This window comes from Drosophila takahashii, chromosome X (assembly GCF_030179915.1).
Source record: "Drosophila takahashii strain IR98-3 E-12201 chromosome X, DtakHiC1v2, whole genome shotgun sequence".
Classification (NCBI taxonomy): Eukaryota; Metazoa; Arthropoda; class Insecta; order Diptera; family Drosophilidae; genus Drosophila; species Drosophila takahashii.
Window position 1 is genome coordinate 15,177,980 of NC_091683.1, and position 15,739 is coordinate 15,193,718.

At 36.4% G+C, this 15,739-nt stretch overlaps 1 protein-coding gene across 6 annotated transcripts in view; it reads right to left on the minus strand.

Annotated features, from left to right (window-relative positions):
* Positions 1 to 3,025: 3,025 nt before the first annotated feature.
* bves (popeye domain cAMP effector bves) overlaps positions 3,026 to 15,739 on the minus strand; it is a 29,053-nt gene continuing 16,339 nt past the window's right edge. For 4 of the 6 annotated variants that reach the window (XM_070218926.1, XM_070218925.1, XM_070218924.1 and 1 more), the window contains exons 3-7: positions 9,732 to 9,889; positions 9,564 to 9,666; positions 9,099 to 9,248; positions 8,896 to 9,037; positions 6,317 to 8,246 (exon numbers count right to left, since the gene is read on the minus strand). In XM_070218926.1, coding sequence (XP_070075027.1) covers positions 8,104 to 8,246; positions 8,896 to 9,037; positions 9,099 to 9,248; positions 9,564 to 9,666; positions 9,732 to 9,889 — 696 coding nt within the window. In that variant the 3' untranslated portion in view covers positions 6,317 to 8,103. Of the gene's footprint in view, positions 4,502 to 5,211; positions 5,245 to 6,314; positions 8,247 to 8,895; positions 9,038 to 9,098; positions 9,249 to 9,563; positions 9,667 to 9,731; positions 9,890 to 15,739 lie in introns of those variants that run through there. The other 2 variants (XM_017148887.3, XM_017148886.3) reach the window with 2 other exon arrangements.

Genomic DNA, 15,739 nt, shown 5'->3' on the forward strand with positions numbered 1-15,739 from the left:
TAGCGATGTTGCTGTTGTCACTGGTGTTGCTGCTGCTGCTGCTGCTGCTGTCGCTGATGTTGCTACTGTTGCTCTGAAAATTGATGAGCAATTAAGGTTATTGACCAATCGCTTGGCGAAGGGTTGCTGGCTTCCAGGGGTCGGGGAGTAACGCTTCGCTGCCTTCCCGACTGACCCAATCACATATATACGAGTACATATAGTATGTGGTACAGCACTGGGAATAATTTACAGTAATTTACAAACTTTAAAATATATAAAAAAATATTTAGATATTTTAGATTTTTTTTTTTTCAAATTTGTGTGAAAAAGAAATGAAAAAGACTTTAATTTAAATATCTTTCCTATTTAGATTGAGAACCATATTTTTTTGAAAAACGAAAGAGCCACATTTATGTTTTTTATTTAATAGTTTACCTTACAATATGTTAACAAAAGTTGAGAAGGACTAAAATCTGAATATTTTTCCTATTTGGATTTTATAAAAAATTAAAACATCGAGAACAATATTTCCCTTAAAACATAAAGAGCAACATTTAATGTTTGTTTATATTTTTTAAATTGACAACAAAAGTTAAACTTATAATTTTTACCTATTTCTATATAACTGCTGTAATATTTACTTAATCAGAAATATTTATAAACTTGATTTACAAATTAAAAATAAAATATTAAATAGTTTATTTCGCCGAGTGCAAATATAGTCGCAGATCCATCGAAGCGACAACAATGCCGACAGCCAGCCGAGGAGCAGCCATAACCAGACCACTTGCTCATCCTGCGCCGGATGGGAAGCGTCAAACGGAAACGGAAGCAATTGACTGAGTGACAAGTCCTCCGCCCACCGCCCCCTGCCTCCGAAAAACCCCGCCCCCCCTGGAAAACACCACCAGCGACACCCTGATTAACATTAACTGATTTAAGGTGAACGACTAACCTAAATCCAACCAGCAGCAACTCCGGTGGCAACAGAGCCGCAACTTCGGGCGCAAGTGGAGCGGAAGGAGAATGTGGCCAACAAACGAAATGAGCAAAGGACCTGCAATTAATTTTGCACATGCATTTGCCACGCCCCCTTCGTCCCATTCCCCTCCCCTCTCACCCTGGATCCTGTATCCTGAATCCTGAATCCGTCCATAAATTAAGTCAACAAAATTGAGCATTTAATTGTCGGTGCACAAACCAATAAAAAGGTACCTGTGGTCCTCCGAAAAGGGAAGCGATTTATTTGATTTGCCTTTCGTTAAAAATATGAAAATATCCAATTTCGTTGCAAATAATACGGGGTGGGAAAAAAATGAGCCAATATTTGCCCGACTTTGGGACTCAATCAATCTGCCGTATTTTCCATTAAATAAGACCGCAAGACATATATGTACAGTGGTAACTAGCCAATAATATTGATATACTACATAAATAAATATTCCAATACTCCTTTGATTTTTTTAATTTTGTGGCAAAATTTTTTGATATTGTACTAAAAAATTATTTAAAAGTTCTCCATATACTATTTTATTATATTTTATATTATAAAAAAAGAATTTTCCGTTGTACGGAAGTCGCACTTTGATGTTTGCACACCCCAGGACACGTGACCCGGCGACGAGTTAAAAATAAAGCAAGGACCTGTTAATCTGGGATTAAGTCCACCTGTTTGTGTTCCGAAGACACACTCACACACACACAAACAGGACTTTACAGGACGTTTCGCTTTGAAGTCCCGCTTAGTTAATTAACCCTCGACTGCCCCCCTAAATATGCAACAGTTTAGCACGCAGCCTGCAATTGACTGCTTGTCGCACTGCTTGACAACTGCTTGTCTGACTGATACATATACTACGAATAAGTATTTAAAGTTTCTAGCGAAAATTCCATGGACTAATAACTTTTAAGGGGTGGAAATCTGGACAAAGTTAGAACTGAAGAAGGGGAGGGGGTCAAAAGGTGGACCACACAATTTGAATACATGTATAAATAACGTGATGAGCCCTGAAAAGCACTGAGAAAAAAGTATTAGTTAGGATTTAAAATTATAAAAAATGTAAATTTAAAAAAAATTAAAGCTATTTTTAGCAAAGTACTTGAAAGATATTTTAAATTAAATAATTATTTTTTTAATCCTACTCAAACGTATACTTAATATTTGATTATTATTTTCCCCGAGTGCGCTAGTAAAACAACCCGTTGGCATCGCAGACAGAAGAGAAAACCGCATCAAATATTAAAAATGTCGTTTGGCCAACTTTGCGAGTGAGTTTTGGCCTGGCCCCGCGGCTAGCGAACTGGCCAACTATCCAACTGGACATTGTCCTTGCTGTTGGCCAAAAGTTTGGGTCCGGATCTGTGGCCACTTGCATGCATTAATTGCAGTCCCTCTTCTCCGACTGTTATGCGCCCAAGGCTGAAACTTAATATTCCTGAATGCTGCCCAGCACAGGCCCTGTCTACTTTCTGTTGGGGGAAACCTTGGCGGTCTTGATGGTCCTGATGGGTCTTGACGGTCGGTCGGCAGTCCCTATACAATGCAGCGTTTTAATTGGCTCAATTTGTGCCATATCGGAGGGCAAACAGCGGGATTTTCACGTTTCCCATATGTACAATAGGTACCCACTACAAAGCAAACGGATTAAGTTTCGTTTCATTCTTAGTTCCAAGGAGTAACAAGAAGGAAAGCTTTCGAGTCGAGTGTCTCAACTTTCAGATTCCCCTTAAGCGAAATAAACTAATTAAATAAACATTTTTGTAGGTTTGAAAAAAATTTTAAATAATAAAAAATACCAAAAACAAAAATGTAGTTTAAATCGAAATTAAAAAAAAAATATATATTTTTGTAGGTTTGAAATGTTTTTTTTTAATACCAAAAATAACACATAAATATAGGTAGCCCCTAAACTTACCTAATATGTTTTTTACCTAATTTCAGAGCCCGAAATGAATAATACTAGACCACGATGTACTTTTTTTTCATGTCCATTTTACTTTATTTTTAATTATGCTCAAAGGTACGAAATACATTGAACTATTTGTTTTTGTTCGGTTTGGTTTGGTATGTAGTTTTGTGTATGCTCTATGTGGATTTTGGGGATCTGCTATTTTCTAACCATTAACTTACATGAGACAAACGTTGGGATCGATACAATACAATGCGTTGCAATTTAGGGGGAAGTTCTGCGGGCGTGAAACCAAATTCCTGCTCTATGCATAATGGCAATGGTTTTAATGAGTCGGCTTTTGGGGTTGGGGTCGGGAATATCAGCTCGAAACCTCCTCCATGGGCGGGGGGGTTGGTTTTAGTTGTTAGCCATTTCCAGGGTTTAATATTTTGCATTTAATTAGATTTCTTTTTGCCAACGCACATTTATATGTATTCCTCATGTTTGGGGTTTGTTGTGTTATTTTATACCTAGCTAGTGTGTTCATGGTTCAACAAAATTAATTTTCGACCTTTCATATTATTCAACTTGTGATTGATGCACATGCATAAATTCAGGCACATGAATATGAATATATATATGTGGGAAAACCAACTGAACTCTGCATTCGACACTCATTTCACAGGATTGGATTGAGGTGACAATTTAGGCGGGAACTGTATGTAGAAATTGTAGTGATTGCTATAGGTTTTCTTTTTTGAATAGGTTTAATCAACGATGGAATGTTCTCTTGCATCTAGCTGGGGAGTAGCCACAAATATATTTAGTTTTCCCTTAACTACTCCTATATATTCATGTACATATCGTGTATTTATATCTGTATATTGCACACTTAACGATTTGGTTTTTCTTGTTGTTTTTCCCGATTTCTTTGCTTTTCTTTTCGTTTATAATCTCTTAACTTTAGGGTAATAAAAAAATACATTTTTCTCCATTTAATTAATAAACATTTTCATTTCAGTTGTTCTCCTTCTAATTCTCGTCTTGGTTTGTCATTCGTCTAATCCGTAGTTATAGGCGTAATACAATTTGCAACTAGACTAGTTTTAATTAATATATAATTTGTGTATACATATATATTTTCATTCTCTTTTTCTTTTTCAAGGGGTATTCTTCTCGTAGTGCCTTAAAAAAATATATAATACCGTTGAGATTTATTCATTTTGGCTTCGTATTAAAAAAAAATACAATTAAACTTGCAAAAGCCGACTGAAATACTTAACAACAATTTTGGCTATTAATGTGTTTTTTTTTTTAATGTCACTAATCAAATTTATGTTAATCTTAGGTAATTTCCACGACTACAAGAGAAGAATACCCGTTACCAAATTGTTACCAGCTCCATATAGCATATATAAATAATTCTGTATAACGACTCTTGGTATTTGGGTTCCTCGGATCCGCTCTGTTGGATTTTCGCAACTTTCGTTCCTCAGTATTGCCTAAAATATACATCTAATAATACTCAAAAACACAAGTCTAAACATTTCGTCTCGATCCCTCTCAAACGGCCGTTTCATGGTCCGTCTCATCGATCCTTCCAAGGCGCCAAGAGTTAGGATCCCCAGCTGAAAGAGACAGTTGAAGAAAAAAGGGGAAGAAAAAGAAGGAATACACGTTTATTTAAATTTTGTATTCAAAGAACCCACAAGCTCATGGGTGAAGAGGCAAAGGCTAAAATTCCCAAATTTACCAAACACTTTACAAAAACATTTTGCTCAAAAACAACTTTTTTTAAATCCAAAACAATGGAAATTACAATTAACAAAGTTTTGCATGCACAAATCTAAAAGCAGGCACACGAACGGTCACACTACAGAAAATTGAACACCGACTGAGAGAGAGAGAGAGATAGCTGTATAGACAGAGAAAGAGACAGGGACACACACAGGCTAGCATACATACGCGGTGGGCTGCTGTTGTTGTTTCTAGACCCTTGCAGAGGGAATGGGATTTTTTAGATGGAAATTGTGCAATCGGACCACTTAAAAATCAATGTATCTCTCAGTTAAAAAAGTTTATTTTCGAAATTCTGAAAAAAAGCACAATGCAAACTTTACTGCATACTTTTAGGCACCATAATAAAGTGATTTGAAATCTTTACTGATTTCTGTGGATTTTTTGTATTTTCTAAAACGGAAGCTCCCAAAAATAGTATCGTACATTAATCGAACCAACAAATTCAAATAGTTTCTATATAGCAATCGGTCTGCAAGGGCATTTGATGTTTCGGTTCCCGAAACTTAAGATCCATTTCCTTACACGACTTTAAACTTACCGCAGTCATAATACTTCGATATCCTGGGCAGGGCTGTTTTCGTGGTAGTTGTTGTTGGTTTTTTTGATTGGTCGTGTTGTTGTTGTAGTTTTGTTGTTGTTGATTAACGTTTATGATGGAGTTTTTTGGTTTGGAACGTTTACGTTAGACATACAACAAAATTATAGTCACCGAAAAAATAGAAAATCAAATACATAAATTTCATCACAAATCAAACATAGATAGATAAACTTGTTGTTGTTGTCGTTGATGGTGAAAAATCAGTAGAAGAACGTGGTTAGCATAAAAGGGGGGCGGTTGGGGGTGTGAATAATCAGCACATATATATTTTAGATGAAACATGTGTAATATACAGAAAACAGATCGATTTTGTGATAACTGTATCACGTGATCAAATATTTTACTAGTAAATACAATGCTATTCCGTTAATAGAAAAGGTAACGCTTGAAATCGAATGCTATTTTCAGAACCTCTAATCAAATAGCGAGTATATTTTTAGGTTCCAAGTTTACTTTCGCGTGCCGATCGCTGGTGATAATAAAATAAAGCGATATACCTATATTAAAATGTAAAATCATTTGACTATCACTTGAAATAATAAATTTCCTTTTTTTAAACTGGGAAATCGTTAAAAATAAAGATGTACCTTTAAAAAACCATTTCTATTAGCAGCAGTTCGATTCACTTTTCCGTACAACACCATAAATGGGCGGAAATGGTGGGGTAGGGGGCGTGGCCGGGTGGAGGGCGTGGCAATATGCGTACTGCTGTCGGCACTGCACTTTGTGTGTAAGTTTATGGGCATGCTGCTATTTTCCACTTTTTATGATTACTTGCAAAGCCGATCGATCGATGAATGCAGGCCCTGCACAAAGCTGTAGCCTATAGAGACTATAGAGACGATCGCCATCAACACGCGGCGATCGCGACAACAGCCAAATTGTTTAATTAAATAACAAATATTGTTTTGTTTTCCTCGTGGCGGCAGGCCAAATAATGCGAATTAGAATAAAAAACATATCAATGCCATTTAATGATGTCAAATGGCTGAGCGCGTGCCCAAACTATGGATTAATCTCGAATACTTCATCTTGATATTATATATTATATATTTTTTTTGTTTTATTAGCTTTCGTTTTTGGCTTGTTTACATTCACATTGATTCCTTTTCGTTTATTACACTTTCTTGGGGGAGCCTTGGTTTATGGGGGTTCTCGGATTTATCGGGGCAATCTGGGGGTTATGTACAGCAAATATATGTATATATGTATATAGCGTATGTACAACAACTTAGGCTATGTATTGCTTAACATTATCTCAAATATTATTCGATATTAATTCTAATTAGTTTTCACGCTTTCTTCAAGCTCAATTTGTATGCAAATTAATCGACAAATCAACGAAAAAAAAACAGAAACGTATGCATATAGGAGGTACAAAAAGAGAATAATGTGTTAATGGAAGATATAGAGAGTTGATGGATGTGCCAGCACGGTAAATTTCCATGAAATGCCAAGCGGTATCAAATTCATTTTTTTTTATTAAATTAAATAAAGCGATGAAAACTCTTGGGCCAGCGGAAAAGTTCATTTATCACCTGTCACCTGAAGATCTTGAATCGGTAATTGAAACTGAAGTGCTGTTGATCAAACCAGTTAGCACATTGCAATCATGTCAAAGAACTAGTTAGTACTCATTACAAATCCTTTGATAACTTTCTAATATGTATATTGTGTAATTATATTAATTGTAATAATTAAATAGTTGACGAGAAATAAAATAAAAATATTGCTGTTATTTTTGTGATCAAAAGATCCCTAAATTGTCCTTACAATAAAAAAAAGTATATTTTAAATCTAGTTCAGATTCATATAATAATAATTTGTACAATTTATCAAATATATCAAATAATATTTTTTTCATTCCGAATTAACAACCACAATCAATTAATTTAAAATCGAAACCTTGGTTGTCGCTTGATCGTGTTCAACTCAAAAGCCCACTCAAACTGAAACTAATTCATGAGCAAACGCAATCAAGTGTCTTGTCCGACGACTGCAACTCAACATACAACCATGATCAGTCAAAATAAATTACAATTTTTACAACTGGTTTGACTACAGCTAACGATAGTTTTTTGCTAAGGATATTTAGGGAGCAAAATGAACATATTTCTGAGCAGTGTTGCCATGTTTCCTAGTTATTTTTAATTGGCAGAAAAATTAAGGTTTATAATTAACAATTAAGATAGTTAAAATTACAAAGAGAATGAAAATTTTTGGGTTGTAATAATACTATACTATATTAGATTTATTTAATATAAATCTTTTTTACTTTTCAGTATGTTTTTTTCTAGAAATGGCAACACTGATTTTATTTTTTAGAACATTTCCGCTGGGCTGCAAACTTGATGTTTCCCAAGACGTATAGTTTACACAAAGATCTCAAGTGCCTGTCTATTTGCTTGGCTTGGCGGGGTGGTTGTGATACAAAGTTGGCTATTAGAACGATTAGATGTGTGTTAGATGTTTGTTTAGCTAGTGCTAGTTGCTTTGCTAAATGCTAGGTATGAGATGATTATATATATATTTATATGTATGCATTGGATTCAAGATGCGGATTAAGATGGATAGTTTCCAGATTTCTTCGGCATTTCTTTTCAGATGATCGTAGTTGTTGCTTGTTTGCTGCTTCATGTGATTGATTGATGGCTGACTGATGACTGATGATTGTTTGCTTGTGTGGGTGATGGTGTGGTTCTTGTAGTTGTTGTTGTTCTTGTTGTTGTGCAGGTCAAAGGTGAAGGGACGGAGGAGGAGTGCTCGGATTTCTGATTTCGTGGCAAGTTGAGCAAGTGTTGAGCAGCGGAGCAGCGTGGCGATTGCATAATTTCAGATTGCACTTTGCTCGATGTTGTTGGCGCTTGTTGTTGCTGCTTCTTGTACGGGTTGTTGTTGTTGTTCTAGTTGCAGTTGTTGCAGTAGTAGTTGTTGTTGTTGTTTGTACGTGCGACCAAGTAAAGGAACATGCTCTTCTAAAATTAGAGTTTTGGCGTAGAAAAAAGGTAAAAAGAAAACAAAAACCGAAAATCAAAAATCAAAAATGCACAGAAAATAAACAAAATAAATATATATATTAAAAAGAAAATTAAATTAAACTATATTACGGGTTTAATTCAAGTAAGGTTAGGTTTTTAGGCCATGCAGAAAGCGTGCAAACAGAGAGAGAGATATATAGAGAGAGACACGGGGGGAGGGAGACACACAAAGGTCGAAGGTGAAGAAATCAAGAACCCCAAACACCAAGAAAGTTAATGAAAGCGTGGGAAAAAGCTAGCAACAGCAGCGGTGACATGAATAGCACTGGGAATATATATTTACGAAAATACTCAAAACTCCATTTATAAAGTCAGTTAAATATTTTTGAAATATATATATTTTTTAAAATTTTAGTATTAATTTTACAGCAGAATAATGACAATTATTTATTATCATCTCCTCTCAGAAGTTATAACTTCTTCTTTTGAATAAATACAAATTTATTAAAAACCTTTCCGTTTATCTTTGCAGTGATACTATTTTGTCAACCGCTGCTGTACAATATTGGGTAGATAGTGAACAGATATTCGAGGAAGGGAGGGAGAGAGTAGACCGGGGGTCAAGGGTCAAGGGGGCCGCACTCACCCTGTAGCTGCCGGTTGATCAGGGCCGTCAGTCCGTGGCCCACATCCACACTCTTCTTGAGTATCAACATGGGCTTATCCTCTGCATCCTCCGCATATCCTCCCGATGGCAGGAAGCCATTGCTGGCTATCGATTCGCTCACCTGGAAACAAAATAAGGAGGTTTTGAAATGGTTTGATCTGGAGAGCGACTTACAAACGCACCTGGGTGACCTGCATCAGCTTCTTGACCACATCCCGGCCGAGAATGTGATCGAAAACGGTCTGCAAGAAGGGCTCGGCCATAATTGACAGTTTGAGCTTGTCGCGATGCCAGATCAGCACCCGCGATTCCTCCATGGCCATGATGGAGACCTATTAATAAACGATATTTTATTATCATATTAACAAAAATATAATATTAATACATACAGAAAAAAATTGACAAAAGATCCGATTGATATGAGCAGATTAATTTAATATTTCTTTAAGATCAAATTATTCATATCATTTTGATATGAATCAAGATTATGTACTACATTTGGTATTTTAAAACAGTATTTTTATAAACCTTATGAAATGATAAAATATCAAGTTGATATGTTTGATATCGGCTTTTTATTGATATGAAATAAAGAAGAAATTACCTTATTTCATATTAAATTTTTTTTTCTGTGTTATCACACCCACCTGAAAGTAGTCATCGGTCGAGACGCCAAACCATTCCGGCGAGTCTAGGAACTGATGGGGAAACACAATGTGCAGGGCTCGCTGATGCTGCGACACCACCAATCTGTTGTGGTTAGGATACTCGATAGTTATTAACCATTCCGAAATGCGGAAATGTAGCTCACTCACTTGCCACTCAGCACCAGCGACAGGCTGTCGACCTTGGTGACCTTCTCCTGGGCATAGACCTCCTGGTATTTCAGGGCGCGTATCACCTTCATGCAGTTGAGCACCTTCTTGAACTGATGGCGAGTCACGTGCAGCGGCTGGAAAAGTGCCAGGTACACCTGCAAATACGATCAATAAGGTAAATGATTATTGTGACAGCTATGGATCAATTAAATATACTTATTTGGATTTTATAAAACACTTAATAAAGTGAAATTTATTGTGTTTACTTAAATTTAAAGTAAGAGAACATTACTTCCGTTTTTGGTTTATTTATTAAAAATTTCTTATAATCACTAATTCCAAAAACATAGTTTACACAATTAAATAAATATTTACTAACAAATTATTACTAATTCTTAACCGGAAGAAGGCTTTATTCTTTTTAATCCAATATTACTGCACTTCAAAAGTTCCCTTTCGTTTTTTCCCCACTCTGAAAACTTTCCATATATTTTCAGTAGAACATTATTGGGTTCTAACTGATGGCAACATTAAAATTCAAGCCAAGCCTTAATTTACAAGTCTGTGTGCCCAATAAAATAAGTTGAATGGGTAAACAACCGATACTTCAGAGTAACGGAAACTCCCAAGATCATTGGCCAAAAGACTTCCATGGAGAGATCTATCGCCTAACAATCTCTGTTGTCAAGTAGCTGATGTTACACTAAATGATGGACAAACAAACGTATAAACAACTGAAATGGGTAAATATTATCGCTGATCGAGAGTGTTAACTGATTTGCATTGCGTCAAGTATATCAAGAGCACGCCCCCTTTTCCCACCTGTTTGCGTGTTCCTATTTCATTGAGGCTACACTGAAAGAAAGAAAACGACTCAAAAAAATATATAGAAAATTATAGAACAATTTTGAAAAGTACATATTCATAAAGTAATATAGATTTCAAAGAACTGTTTGCAAAAGAAATATTTTCATTTGTCCCATTTATCTTTTATAAAAAGTTTAAAAAGATTTTGTAATTTTTTTATTTTTACATATTTGTAAAATATTTTTGTAGATAGATAGATTTCTTTCCATGTGGCGCGGGTGTGGATGAGCTTTAGCTTGATAATGCTGTGACTAGTTTTTAATTTTTTTGGCGGACGGGGGGACCACCGCACCCCCGTCGCGAGCCAAAAAGCCAATACAGCGATCACATGGCCAAAATGTAAGACTCGTGGTAGCAACAGCCAAACGGCAAGGCAAGTGGTTGCCATGCAAAAATATTAAGTGTGTGTCTCTGCTGACGCAGCCGTTAGACAGGCCAACCGATCGGGGCCCCCCTCTCTACGCCCCTGCTCCCCAGGGGGGCGTCTGTGGATCGGGGCAGTAGCAGCACTTACAACAGCAACACCAACAGCAGCAACATCGGAGGTGATCGCATTGCACCCAGCAACATGAAACGCTAGCAGTTTTCAATTTTCCGCTACCCTAACTTAAAGGTATATGGGCTTTTATTAACTTTGATAACTTACGAACACAAATACTTATTGGCAATTAAAAATTAATATTTAAATCTCAGCAATTTATTTAAAACTCATTGAATTTAAGAATGATAAAGCTTGTTTTTCATTATTTAATTCATTTTAGTTCAAAGAATTTTCTCAAATTTAGGCCATAATATTTTAGACAGAGTCTTGAGTTATCGACTTAATATAAAAGGACTTTCATATATCATTCCGAATGAGGTTTCGTTTCAATGGATTTTCTTTGAATATATATATTTTTTTTGCCACCGAGGCGACGCGCGGCAATAACATTAAACATTAACGAGCATGGCTAAATAAATAAATAACATAATCAAGAGGTTTGCCCGGGCGGCGGACAAATTGTGATCCGGGGCAGGTTTTTGGTGGCGGATCCAGCGGATCCAGCGAATCGTTTCGTTTCGATTTGCAACAGTCGCCGGTCGCCAGTCGGTCGTCGGACATTGCCGCGGATTCCCGAGTCACGTAGGCCACTCTCCACAGAGCCACCGGGCCACTGAAACCACTGAAACCACTAAAAGCCGCCAAACCAAGCGCTGCTCAGAGAGTCGCAAAAAAAAAAAGCATTCAAAATTAAAACAAAATCCACAGAGGCACTGAGAAGAAAGAGTCGCAGATGAGGATACACGGAGAAAAACAATACTCATAACTTAAATAATGATCAAATCAGTTGGATCTACAACATGAAAATTATCGATATTTTCGATATTTTCACAATATTGAAAAAACACTTATATCGATATTTTTTAAGCTCTCGTTGTTTAACGAACTTTATAAATACTATTACTCCTAGGTTTTTAATAGGAAAAATATATAATCAACAATAACTATCTAAACTTACTAATTTTAAATTATTTGACATAGGTGCAAAAAAAAAATACATTAAACAAGCTATTCGAAATTCCCTCTATATAGGGAATTATAATTAAAAATATATTGTGTGAACACCAAAAACAGAACCCATCATAATATTAATCTCTAACAAATTAATCTCTGTGTACGGCTACAGATACGCCAGATTAGCGGGCTCTAGATGATGATGAACTGCCGGCTGGACAGCTACATATACATGATGGACTGCCATCGAATGGGAACTCGGAACGGGGATAGGGTCGTTATTCCTTTGGCTGTGGGAAACAAAGCACAAATTCCGTTGTGCCGCTCGCAATTTGCAAATTGAAATCAATGAAAGCAAAAGAATTCCACAAAAAAAAGAGATATGTATTAAAACCGAAACTGAGCAATTTGCGAACGATCGTCGGCCTGAGATAATGCTTTACTCTACTTGGGACAATCTCTGAATCTGATCGTATAAGATAAATCTTGAGTGAGATTCATAAGTGTGATGGCCAAAATAAAAAAAGAAGATGTACTGGGCTTAAAGTCATGAGTAAATATAATCGGCTCAAGGAAATCGTTCCTTGAAGATGAATTGCTGTTTTAAATGGCCCATTTACCTTAATAATTTAATTTATCAAGTGTTGTCCAAAAGGATTAAGGAAAACGGCAATTCAAATTAAATGATATGGTGATGGGAAAATAAATATTTTAAAATAATCTTTGTATTGTGCTATCTTGAGCCTTTTTTTTGTATCATACTTATAAGTGATTTTGTTATTACTTTAAGATTATAAAATAATTTCAGACTACATATTTATACACATATTCTTGTAGAGAAGCCACACGCCTGGAAGAATTCTTCTGGAATTTTTTCGAAATGCCTGTCTTAATCTGCCCACCCTGGGTCTTTAAGATCACTTAATTGCGAAGAAGAATTCTCCTGGTGCATTTATCGATCCATAATGGGAGATACTTATGCGGTTTAATTATCACTAATCGATCTCGGGTCTAATTATTTCCTTACTCGATCGACGCTTTTTTTTTTATTACCTCTATTTTATGTCTTTTTCCGCTTCTTATTAGCTCCTAACTGACCTACCCAAATACGCATATACATATGTAGATCATAGGAGAGCGGAGAAGATCGTAAAAGATCGGTGCGAAAAGGCATTCAAGAGCCATTGAACCTGTTTGTGATAAGCCAAAGCCGAAGAGAGATTCTCTTTTCGTTTTTAAGAGCGGGAGAGAGTGGGCGGGAGACCCAGAAAACAACGGCCAGTCGGCAACAGTGGGCCATAAAAAAAAGAAATTAAAAAATAAATGCAAATAAAAAAAAAACACGACAATGGAGCTTGTAAACAAAATCGATTGCCGTCAACAACCAACAACTTGTGCTGATAACAGAAGTCCCAACTGCAGCGGAGTTCTGTCTGCCTCTCTTTCTATTTCTCTCTGGAATTTTTCCTCTCCTTTCCCAGCCGCTTATCATTCGCAAAAACAGCTAGACTAACTCATGGTGAAATACCTAAAATGGGCATTTTCATCCATAACTGAAATTGTTTTGATTTTTAATTACATTCTGCTATGATCCCAAGAGTGAAATCTTCCAAAAACACTATCATATAAGAAATCATGGAACTTTAAAGGGATATGCTAATCTCTCAGACAATTTCCGTTTGATAAACAGAAAACTACATTTTTTAATGATATATCAAAGATATCTTGAGGAAATTAAGAAATATGACAAATATTTTTTGTTTTCTCTTGCTCTCCAAAATTAATTTCATATTTTTTTCACCACTTTCGGGCGCTAATTGAGTTGTCAACAATCTACGCTTTTGTTTTCCCGGTGATTTAGGTGACTCATGTGACTCCAGAAAAGTGGGCGGTGGGCGTATCTGCATAACCTATATGTCTGGATCTACTACTAGACCTCTCACGTGGGCCGGTGTTTGTGTTTTTTGCCCCCATGAAGGGATTACGCCTCAGTTCGGACAATGATTGAGTGAAGGCGCGTGGGTGGGTGTGGAAAAAGGGGTGGTTCTCAGGGGGCGGTTCGGTATTTCGTGGGAAATATTGCCCTCTTCAGTTGGATCAATGCCACAATGGACAGCTGATGCTGACGCCTGACGTCTTTCATCAGCTCTCTTTAAGAAAAAAAAAAAACACATTTGGTGTGCGTCAGGTGCTAAAAGAAAGAACATCGCTGAGTGTCCCCCGTAATCTATAAGGTCCCCCCCTTTCCAATTTCTACCCATCCATCCATTTGCTGGCCCATATGACGCGAAAGCCGGCCGGCACGTCCGCATTTGAGGCAAAATGAAGTGGAATTTGCCACAGCGCCAACTAAGAAATAACAAACCAGACTTGGCCCACGTACCATCCCAACCGTAGCAAAAAGAAACCAGCCAAAACTATAAAAACTAATCGAACGACAAGATTATAACCGCAAAGTCCAAATATTCAACGAAGAATAAGATAAAGCAACTAGGAATAAATGATATCTGATGTCTTTGCGATCTTCAACAAATGCAAATACAACCATAGTATCATATCATTTAAATACCATATAAAGTAATTGAGATAAATATATTTAGTCTTTATAAAAAAAAAATATAAATATCATAATTATAATCATTTAACCAAATCTGTGCAATTTAATTACTCTTCATTTTAAAGGTCACTTGTATATTAATGTATTGTCGAAATTAAATTAATCCTATTTTGTTTTACTTATTTATTTTGTATTATTTATGGCATTCACACGCCCCAAAGTGTGGGCAAATAATTTATATTGTAGTTAATGCCAACATTCTATGAATACTTTTACTTAATCGTTATATCATTCACTAGCCCATATATCACAGACAATTAACCAATTTAATGATTGATTTACTAGTACAAAGTGCAAAAAAATGTATTGTCCAAGTGATGTATCTATTTGGGGTTTGGAATTTAAATTACAGACTTTTTAAAGGACTTAATATTCACACTAATTTATTGATCTATTAATTCTTAAGCTTGCCTAGCAACCTTTGCTCTCTTCAAAACTTTTCCCCTTGTTTTTATCGATCGTTGCATTTGTTCGACTGTCTGATTGATCGATTGAGCAGCCATTTGCAGATTTCAATTTTCAATTTCGAAATTCATTCATTAATAATATTTCTTATGAATAAGTTTTGGGGCCGACAACTCGCGGAACGTGCGCCACATGACAAGGGGATTCTCCTCCTCGAATCGATAAGATGATGTATGCAGATGGTCGTCATCGCACCGATCGTCGACAAACTGCTCATTATCTAATTGCGGCTCCACAATCCCAATCCCAATCCCGATCGTTCTGTTCCGACGTGTCTGTTTGGCCGGACGTAGATCTCTCCGCCGATCGAGACGATCGACCACCTCCTTACATACAAATAATGCCATTAATTCCGCTTTTGGTCAACCAATTGACTTGTGATTTCTTGCCCACTCATCGTGGCTCTCAAGAATCCAACAGGGTCCGCGAATCCATATATCGGGGATAATGCCCAAGGTCCGCCGATTGGCCATGATTAGCCTTTGAGCGGTCGGTCGGTTAATCAACACAAATGACCTTGAATCAACACTAATCAGTGCATTCTATTTTTTGCCATCACGT